Source organism: Bison bison, unplaced genomic scaffold (genome assembly GCF_000754665.1).
Source record: "Bison bison bison isolate TAMUID 2011002044 unplaced genomic scaffold, Bison_UMD1.0 scf7180017864163, whole genome shotgun sequence".
Taxonomy (NCBI): Eukaryota; Metazoa; Chordata; class Mammalia; order Artiodactyla; family Bovidae; genus Bison; species Bison bison.
The window spans coordinates 9,945,577-9,956,347 of record NW_011494735.1 but is presented as its reverse complement, the minus strand read 5'-3'; the positions used below and the strand labels follow the sequence as shown (position 1 = coordinate 9,956,347).

The following is a 10,771-nucleotide window of genomic DNA, read 5'->3' as shown; positions in this document are numbered from 1 at the left end:
CTCATCTCACACGCTAGTAAAGTAGTACTCAAAATTCTCCAAGCCAGGCTTCAGCAATACGTGAACTGTGAACTTCCAGATGTTCAAGCTGGTTTTAGAAAAGGCAGAGGAACCAGAGACCAAATTGCCAACATCCACTGGATCATGGAAAAAGCAAGAGAGTTCCAGAAAAACATCTATTTCTGCTTTATTGACTATGCCAAAACCTTTGACTGTGTGGATCACAATAAACTGTAAAAAATCCTGAAAGAGATGAGCGTACCAGACCACCTGACCTGCCTCTTGAGAAATCTGTATGCAGGTCAGGAAGCAACAGTTAGAACTGGACATGGAACAATAGACTGGTTCCAAACAGGAAAAGGAGTACGTTAAGGCTGTGTATTGTCACTCTGCTTAGTACGTTAAGGCTGTGTATTGTCACTCTGCTTATTTAACTTATATGCAGAGTACATCATGAGAAATGCTGGGTTGGAGGAAGCACAAGCTGGAGTCAAGATTTCCGGGAGAAATATCAATCACCTCAGATATGCAGATGACACCACCCTTATGGCAGAAAGGGAAGAGGAACTCAAAAGCCTCTTGATGGTGAAAGAGGAGAGTGAAAAAGTTGGCTTAATACTCAACATTGAGAAAACAAAGATCATGGCATCTGGTCCCATCACTTCATGGCAAATAGATGGGGAAACAGTGGAAATAGTGTCAGACTTTACTTTTTGGGGGTCCAAAATCACTGCAGATGGTGACTGCAGCCATGAAATTAAAAGACGCTTACTCCTTGGAAGGAAAGTTATAACCAACCTAGATAGCATATTGAAAAGCAGAGACATTGCCTTGCCAACAAAGGTCAGTCTGGTCAAGACTATGGTTTTTCCAATGGTCATGTATGGATGTGAGAATTAGATTGTGAAGAAAGCTGAGTGCCGAAGAATTGATGCTTTTGAACTGTGGTGCTGGAGAAGACTCGAGAGTCCCTTGGACTTCAAGGAGATCCAACCAGTCTATTCTGAATGAGATCAGCCCTGGGATTTCTTTGGAAGGAATGATGCTAAAGCTGAAAGTCCAGTACTTTGGCCACCTCATGCGAAGAGTTGACTCATTGGAAAAGACTTTGATGCTGGGAGGGATTGGGGGCAGGAGGAGAAGGGGACAACAGAGGATGAGATGGCTGGATGGCATCACTGGCTCAATGGATGTGAGTCTGGGTGAACTCTGGGAGTTGGTGATGGACAGGGAGGCCTGGTGTGCTGCAATTCATGGGGTCACAAAGAGTCAGACGCGACTGAGCGACTGAACTGAACTGAACTGAACTGAATTATTAATTATTCTGATATTACTATCTGATTTAGTCTCAGATTTCCCTTTCTGAATTTGCTAAGTTGACCTTGGAATACAAGAAAATTTAATATACCCTATAATACTTTGTTTTTATTTAAAATATAAATTAATGTCAAATGATGAGACACATATATTATTTATAACAAAAAAGAAAAAATGGCATTAATTTTCACCTATAATATATATTTTTGATACTTATATACTGTAGACCACATATACATTTTCATTCATAATAATTTAATGTACCTAAAAATTGAGTTAGGACAATATTCTGAAAATGCCTATTTGTACAATAGGATCTCATGATTTATGTGATTCAACTCATTTAAGGCCCTCTTGGGGACTTTGAGGAAATAACTCTTTTTATGAAGAGTTCTTAATTTTTTGCTCAAATTGTTAGAGGTCAAATTGTAATCTAGAAACATTCTCTAGTATTTACTCTCCATGTGCTACTCATGATGTCAAGTGTTGCTAATGAGTGGGACTGAGAGAACCACTGGGAGAGAGAGGGCAGGCATACAGCCATTGCTTCTGCATTGCCAAGATTAACACCAGGTGGCCCCTACCCTGAGCTTAAAGTAGCCTCCAGTATGAAAATCCATAAGGGCCCAATTTACATGGCTTTACTTCTACTGCTACTACTACTACTGCTACTACTACTGCTGCTACTACTACTGCTACTGCTACTACGATGACGTCACTTCAGTTGTGTCCGACTCTGTGTGACCCCATAGACGGCAGCCCACCAGGCTCCCCGGTCCCTGGGATTCTCCAGGCAAGAACACTGGAGTGGGTTGCCATTTCCTTCTCCAATGCATGAAAGTGAAGAGTGAAAGTGAAATTGCTCAGTCATGTCCAACCCTCAGCGACCCCATGGACTGCAGCCTTCCAGGCTCCTCCATCCATGGGATTTTCCAGGCAAGAGTACTGGAGTGGGGTGCCATTGCCTTCTCCATACATGGCTTTAAAGGAATCAAATCTCTGATATTTGGAATTAAGGATGAGGCTCAGTTTCTCTCTGCTACTGCTACTGCTAAGTCACTTCAGTCGTGTCTGACTCTGTGCGACCCCATAGACAGAAGCCCACCAGGCTTCTCGGTCCATGGGATTCTCCAGGCAAGAACACTGGAGTGGGTTGCCATTTCCTTCTCCAATGCATGAAAGTGGAAAGTGAAAGTGAAGTCGCTTAGTTGTGTCTGACTCTTAGCGACCCCATGGACTGCAGCCTACCAGGCTCCTCCATCAATGGGATTTTCTGGGCAACAGTACTGGAGTGGGGTGCCATTGTCTTCTCGCAGTTTCTCTCTAGGTGGCTTCTAATTATGGTAGAGTCAAACTCTGAAGCTATTATTTAAAGCTCTGAGTATCCAATTATACTATAAAAATACAGGTTTTAGAGTCTGAAAAACATAAAATTTAACCTAATTGGTTACTTTATTGTGAGTAACAGAATGAAAATTGTGTTTCTCAATCGTCAATGGTTGTGCATTCTAGGAACTATAATAAGTTTGGAATGGTACTGTGTGTTAGTAAGAGTACTTTTTTTTTTCTCTTTAAAACCACTCCCAGGAATTCCCTGGTGGTACAGTGGTTAAGACTCTGTGCTTCCACTGCAAGGGTCATGGGTTCCATTCATGGTCAAAGAACTAAGATCCTGAATGCCATGCAATGTTGTCAAAAAATAAAATAAAAATACCTTCTTCTTATAAAAACAAAAGAAAACAAAAACCACCCTTCCCTCAATTATGGTGTGAGACTTATTTGCAGATGATGAAAGTTCTGTGTGTAGGACAAGTATTTAATTAAAGAATTTCACTAATTTTCTTCACAGTTATTTTTACACTTTAAAGACACATGTCCAAAAATTAACCCATTAAGCACTTAATATGTACTTAAAGATGACTTTCTCATTGTCAGTGTTTATCAAATGTCTGAAAGAAATACCGCTAGTTCCTCCTTACCGGTAGATGTTTATCAGTTGCATTTTCCATACACACATGGGGCTTCCTGGTAGCTCAGATGGTAAAGAATCTGCCTGCAGGAGACCTGGGTTGGATCCCTGGCTAGGGAAGATCCCCTAGAGAAGGGAATGGCTACCCACTCCAGTCCAATATTCGTGTCTGGAGAATTCCATGGATAGAGGGGCTTGACAGGCTGCAGTCTATGGGGTGACAAAGAGTTGGACGTGACTGAACAACTAACACTTTCACTTTTTATACCCACATAGATACGTTAATATTGTATACTTGAAGGATATTCCCCCAGATAACTGCCCAATAAAATAAGCTGATGGAACACATTTATCCTTGACTGCAGCCCTTCATTTGTTATATCTCAGGTCTTCTTTAGTCAAGAAAGAGAAATCTTCCCTTCCCAACATATGCTTCTTCCTTACTACCTATCATTTTCTTTCTTCTGAAATAGACAATCAGGACTCTTCCAATTTGGGATATTGTTTGGGGAGATATAAATACCATTTCTGGCTGTATATCTTTAGGAATGCTTGGCAGCCTGATAAGTTAAACTTCTCAGCCTAAACCACAGAGAATAAGACCATGAACTTGCCTAGTGGAGAGCTAGCACCCAGATCTTCTGGTGCCTCCTCAGCCCTTGTTCTACCATCTCATCTCTTGATGCATTTGAAAGGAGAGAACACAGCTGGGGGGTTAATTTGTACCTTAGTTGAGAGATGTTCCGAGAAATGAAATTCAAACAGAATTTTTTCACTTGGAGATATATGTCAACATTTTGAAATAATCTATACAAGAACTATGAGGTTATTATTTTGGAATTGGGTTTAGGAAAAAAATGGGTTCTTTGTGCCAACCCAAAAGGCTTTAGTTTTGAGCTGCAAAAGAAAAGTTGTCAAAAGGGCTAACAACGTTACAGAGGGCAGGGGCACTGAGATGCTTCTGTGACTCAAATAATGAAGAAAGAAGAATTTATTTGATAACTCATAGTGGTCATTGCTCTTTAGGAGAGATATTTGTTATTTTTTAAAAAGCAGAATTCTAAAACCTAGGTGCTAATCTCTATAAAACATTTGCAAACTATTTTTTTATGCATATAAATCCAGGGAGTAAAACACCAGGGAATTTGCAAAGGTAAGAGAATGAAGAGGAGTGAGGTTAATGGTTCCAAGCTCTGACAGTACCATTCAATGCTCAGTTTCTTATCTGCAAAGTTAAAAAAAAAATGCTATCAAAATAACTATTACTTCCTCTAAGGGGTGCGAAGTATTTATGATGTATCCTCAAATCATTGCAGGGTCTCTAAGAAGGAAAAGGAGCCATACAAAATAGCTCAAAAAACCCCACTGAGTTCCATTAATGAAGAATGCAGTGACAACAGCCAAGTAGTATTGTAATGTATCTTTGTCTAGAAATGAAAGACCTGCATCCAGAGGAAAGAAATGCTCTCTTTAAATTGGAAAGCTTTGGTTAGACAGAAGTTAAAATGTAGTGGCCGCTGCTGACGCTCTCCAATGAATCAGCAGAGCTATATTTAAATTTTAGGACTTTGTATGCCAGATATGAAACCAATACATTCTGGTTAGTGAAAAGTAAACAGGAAAAAGCTGTGCAGTTTTGAAGACCCACCCCCTCCTCAGAATACTATGATAAAAGCAAGAGGTAGCATTCATATAGCATTTGACAGTTTAGGAAGATCCTTTCATACACTTGATTTCATTTAGTCCTTACAACAACCCTGTGAATGGAGGCTTTTTGTCATTTGAAGTTGTTTGCCTCAAGTCACACACTTAATAATGAAGGAAGGCAGACTAGATGCAGAGCAGTTTTCTTTCAATTTCCTTGCCCTCATCCTGCCCAACCCTGTCTCTCCTCTACTATGAAACTGTTAGATGGGTGGGAGATCAGAAGGAAGGTCCAAGTTATTTTTAAATAATCATGAGAGGACATTCAGTATCCTGAGTCACTTTTTAGAAGACTCACAGCTATGAATCTGGATTTCCCAAACAGGATGTAATGATGGTGTTAATATCCAGGATAGCACAGGATACCTTAGAACACTGGTCTAAACATGTTTACTATGTTCTAGAGATTAGGCTCCATAGTCCCTTGGGCAATCTGTCTTTTCTGCCCTTCTAAGAAAATCAGGTATCTGTCATACAAATCTGACTTTAAAGCAACTTTGCAATGAGAGCAAAAAGATATCATTGGCCAGCTGACAACATTTTCTCTAACCTTCAATATCCTGGTAATCATGCCTTTCACATCCAATAAAATGTGAGGAACCAAAGGAGGAAGTTGCCAGTTTTAAAGTGACGTTTCTGAAATTGAGGTGATTTATAGCTTCTAACAGAACTTTCCCCTTTTCACTCTGCACCCCATGATCAATAAGGCTCAAGCTCTCACATCTTTCCAAGGCACCATCCCATCTCCATGCCACAGTTAGAGGCTGCATTTTCTGATACACAAATTGATTTTACTGGACAGAAACATAATTTCTGTAAAGTCCTTTCCAATTCCTTTCAAACCCTAAGGCTGATGACGAAATTACTTTGTTCAGAAATAATGCCCCTACATTATATGACTTCTAAACCAATCAAGCCTTAGTTATGTCAGAAATAAAAAGAAAGGAAACCTACAGAAAAATATAAAGTGTGGTTATGATTATTCTTTTAGAAATATGGCTTCTGTTATTTCTAGGAATTAGTTCTGCAGATTTTAGTGTTGCATGTTTTTATTAACATTCTGTATAAAACAATTCATTGCTTTTGCTTGTAGCAATGTGAAAAATGCAAGGAGAAACACAGTCTTGTACTCAACAGATTGATTAATCATATCTTATATAAGTTCATTTGTCTAATAATTCTAGCTGGATTCAGTCAATGGGCTGAAAAGTCCATTACAAGAGTCAGACTGCGTGAACACAGGGGGCTCAGGTTGAAACAGGAATGAATTTGATGAACTTGGAAGATTTAGGCGAGCCCTTCCATGTTCCCATACTGTTGGTGGGGCTTCGGGTGTTAGTGAAGGAAGTCGGTCTTCGGTTCATACTGTCAGAATCTTCTCTGGTGAACGTTCGTTTCACGTTTTGGCAGCATGGGAAGCTTTGGGCACAGTCTTGCAAGAGATGGCCACTAAAAAACATGTATATCCAGGGGTTGCAGCAACTATTCAAGGAAGCCAGTAATGCAGGGATGGCGGTGGCTGGGTTTTCTGACTCTGTATGGAAAACATAAGGGGAGAGCATTTAACTAATCAAACGCAAGTAAAAGCACTGGATAAACTCATTCTTTTATTGGTTCACAAAAGTGGGACAATGTTTTGGGTCAATATAGAAAATGAAGTATTTTGTTTATCAATCAGGGAAATAGTTGGTGAATGGAAATTGTTTTCATGAGCAAGATGCCTTGAAATTAATTCAGATATTTTAAACCACTATTAAAATATTTAAGTAGAATAAGGGAGACTTTCAAGAGGCTACGAATACTGAATCACTTACTAATAAAACTTTGAATCATTTGTGTTAGCACTAGCATATGCTAATAGAGACAGCACTTACAGAATGGCTGTCATTTCAGTGAAATCTCAAGAGTCCATAGCCACATACACCAAACTGTATGCATCCTGATAATTTAGGCAAGAGTATGGCACTATGGACCATATTTAGTCATTTAAATTTTTTTTTGATATTAAACACATTCTTGTAGTAAGAACTCTTTACAAAGGGGATAGTTGAACTAGGTCCCTGAAGGATGCAGTGTTTAGTTGTTTTCTTTGGCTAATTAGAAACTTCTTTTAATTTTAAAAGAAAACCCTCTTTGATTGTGGTTTGAACAACTAAATTATATTATGGAGAACGGATGAATTAAGAAATTCCAACAGTCTTTGAACCATTTTGTGTGTGTGTGTGTGTGTGTGTGTGTGTGTGTGTAATTGCATTGTCAAACCACATAAATATAACCTTTCACAGTAGAACTAGGCACTGAGAATATACCTTTTCTAAAGATAAGAATAATTGGCAAGCACTGACATTTCCTTATTAAATATAAATTTGGGTCTTCTCACTCTTGTTATGCCAGAATAAATTACAGATTATTTCATCAAACTTTGTGCTAAGATGCAAATCTTAAAGGTGATCATGATCTGTGACCAAAATTCTATTCAAAAAGAATGGAAATCATCAACATACCTATGCACAGTGAAAAAAAATAAAACATTATGTTAAGAAACAGAACACTAGCTAAATGCCAAATTGAAATGACTTAAGAATCTTCCTGCAAGGTGTTTAATCTTCATACCCCCAGGACCAAGCATAAAATATGCACAATAATATTTGTTGGCTGGATGAGGAATAAATAAAACTTAAAAAAACTTAAAATCTTTCTTCAGAAAAATATGTCTGTTTTACCCTTATTTTAGGGCATTTCTACAAAAATTTTACAGTGTGTTACTTTTCACAAGCTAGCAAAAAGCAGTCATGACAGTATAAATATTTCCCTGAATCCAGCAGACTTGAAAGCAGGGTATTAACGCTGTTGTTAGTGCTTTGACAGAGAGTAAATTTTTCTGTTTTGTAACTGCGTGGCTGACGGGAGGGCATAGGTTCTGGATTTGTGGTTTTAGGAGCTGGTTACAGTATCTTTTAACCATTCTACTCAAGGTGTGATTCTCATTCACTAAGTTAAGAACTATGGCCCTAGAGGATGTATGAAAAGACTCTCTCTCCCCACTTCTCTCTCCCTTGCCAACTCCCCCTATTCCCAACACAGAGCCCCCATTTCTTCACCTTCCTCCGGACACCTACCGACCCAGGAGAAATTCTTATCCCAGGCAGACCACATTTGGATGATGAAGAAGGGTGCCCAGCAAACGATGTAGGCCGTCACGATCACGAAGGTCATTTTCACGGTGCGGATCTTGGCGCGGGAAATGGTCTTCACGCTGCTAACACACCGTGCGTGCAGGACTCCTCGGTGCAAGGCGCCTTCGCCCGCGCCCTCGGCGGGGGCGCCCGTGCCCTGGCGCCCTGCTGTCTTTCCACGGACGTTGCCCCAGATGTGGTGGCAGATGAAACCGTAGCAGGTGCCCAGGATGACCACGGGCGCCACGAACACGCTGCCGGTCATCCAGGTCACGTAGGCCGGGAGACCCCAGGGCTGGATGAAGTTGGCCCAGCAATCGTAGGTCTTGGTGACGTTGCTCACCTCGACCACGGAGAAGACGAAGTACTGCGGGGTGCTCAGCACGAAACTAAGCACCCAGGCGGCGGCGATCATGAGGCGCGAGCGGCGCGCGGGCTGCTGCAGCGTCTTCAGCGGGTGGCACACGGCGATGTAGCGATCGGCGGTCATGACCACCAGCATGTAGGCCGAGGCGAACATGGCGAACACCTGCATGTGCTTCACCACGCGGCACAGCCCGTCGGGTCCGCGGAAACGGTAGGTGATGTCCCAGCCCAGCTGGGGCAGCACCTGGAAGAAGGCGACGGCCAGGTCGGCCAGGCTGAGGTGGCGGATGAAGAGGTGCATGCGGGACGTCTTGCGAGGCGTGCGGTGCAGCGCCAGCAGCACACTGCTGTTACCCAGCACGGCCACCACGAAAATCACGGCCAGCACGGCAATCTCTAGCTTGGCCAGCTCCTCGTTGCGCGTGTCCGCCTGTGGGCCGCCGTCTTCCCCGAGCGCCTCCGAGTCCCCGCTGGTGTTGGCACCTCCGGCAGTCAGAGGCCACCACCGGCTGGAGTTGCTCGCGGGCTCCGCGCTGGGGCTCCCGGAGAATCGCATGCTGTCCATGCAGCGCCCCCTCGGCCTCGGTGGAGGAGGCCCGTTCCCTTCCCGCCTCCTCGCGCGGTGCGCTCCCTCCTGCCAGCGCTCGCCGCCTGCCGGGCTCTGCTCCCTCTCTTGCAGGCGTCTCCGGGCTCAGAGTCCCACCAGCCAACTCAGCGGCTCTCGGTCGAGTCGCCCGTTCTCTTTCTCTGCTCCGCCCTTTCTCAACTCCAGCGAAGCCTGGAAGGTGCGCTCCCAATCTCCGAAAGCCCTGGACTCCAAACTCAAATTATTAATACGGAGTTTTGTTTCTCCAGATCGCGCTCCCTCTAGCCCCAGTGGTTGGAGGCGGCTCGGTGCCTACTCTCGCTACCTCCCTCTCCTCTCGCCCAGGATTTTCCTTTCTCCCAACTTCCTACGTCGGTGATTTGTCCTTTTTTCATCACTGCTGCAGGGGTGGGGCTGGAAAGCGCGGATTCCTCGGCGTATCGGTGATGGTGATGCTTCCCCGCTCTTCTATTAATTTAAAAGAAAAAAAAAAGCTCGGAGAACTGGACGTGCTTTTCAAGGCTTCCCATCATTTTCTCAAGCCTCCGTCAAGAATCACCTTAACCCTGACTGTGACTTCAATAGACGCGGTACCTAGAAATCCAGAGTCCACTGCCCTCTCGGGTGCTCTTGAACCTGAATTTGGCGCGTGACGGCCACCTGCGCCAGCCGGGATTTCTCCCTGAGCCGAGAGTCCGCCCATCCCTGGAGAGCCAGTCTGGCTAACTTCATTCTCAGGACAACTCGACTACGGAAATTTCTCTTATCGCCCCGCTCCTCTCCACCCTCCTCTGCAGTGTAACAATAACTTTTTTGATGCCTGTTGTCTTGTCTCCTGCCTGCGTTCGCTGACTGGAAGGACGCAGTCGCTGGTCCCAAGGCAGTCCCCGTGGCTGCCTGAGTGCACGTATCACAGCGGGAGAAAGGAATTTCTCCTGGTTTTCCAGTTTCCCCTGGGGCTGGGAGCGGGTTTGGGGGTGGGTGGGACTTAGGAGTTTTCTCTAAACTAAATTCCTGGGGTTTTCTCCGGGAAAAGCCTGATTCCCACAGCTGGATGGGCGGGAATTGGGCCACAGGAGTCCGTGGGGACTTGATCTGCTTTACTGCCGAACCATGGGGACATCTCTTCGGGTGAACGAAGAGAGCGGCCGGAGAGCGGCAGCCCAGGCAGCGCTGTCCAGGCTGGAACGAAAAGCCGCCAGGCTTCTTGCGCCGGTAGATGAGAAAGAGGCAACCTCTGGGCAGGAAAGAGATGCTCTGAGCAAGAGGGAAAAGACCGTCTACCTATCGACTGGTTACTCTGAACAGCGGGAACCCAGCAGCGGGGCCCGGGACGCACAGAAATACTAACTGCGCGCTCTTTCAACTTTGGTGAAGGTACACTCGAAAGAACAGCAAGGGGGAGCTGTTTACAGGCTATTTCACACAAGAAGAGGCTTCCCTGGTGGCTCAGATGGTAAAGAATTTGCCTGTAATGCGGGAGACCCGGGTTCAATCCCTAGGTCGGGAAGATCCCCTGGAGAAGGAAATGGCAACCGACTACAATATTCTTGCCTGGAGAGTTCCATGGACAGAAGAGCCTGGTGGGCTGTATAGTCCATGAGAATCGGACACGACTGAGCAACTAATACTTTGCCTTTCACAAAAGTAGAA

General features: G+C 44.0%; 1 protein-coding gene across 1 annotated transcript; it reads right to left on the bottom strand.

The window, feature by feature from the left end:
- Positions 1-6,021: 6,021 nt before the first annotated feature.
- AVPR1A (arginine vasopressin receptor 1A) lies at positions 6,022-10,034 on the bottom strand. The gene is made up of 2 exons (XM_010841597.1): positions 8,110-10,034; positions 6,022-6,524 (listed from the first exon to the last, which is right to left on the bottom strand). Exons 1-2 carry the CDS (start codon positions 9,095-9,097, stop codon positions 6,238-6,240), a joined length of 1,275 nt encoding a protein of 424 aa, XP_010839899.1. The 5' UTR covers positions 9,098-10,034; the 3' UTR covers positions 6,022-6,237.
- Positions 10,035-10,771: the final 737 nt, after the last annotated feature.

Coding starts and splice junctions, on each gene's coding strand:
- AVPR1A (XM_010841597.1), bottom strand. CDS start 9,097: ATGGACAGCATGCGATTCTCCGGGAGCCCCAGCGCGGAGCCCGCGAGC. Junction 6,525..8,109: donor TAAGAATTTCTCCTGGGTCG/GTAGGTGTCCGG, acceptor TTTTCCATACAG/AGTCAGAAAACCCAGCCACC.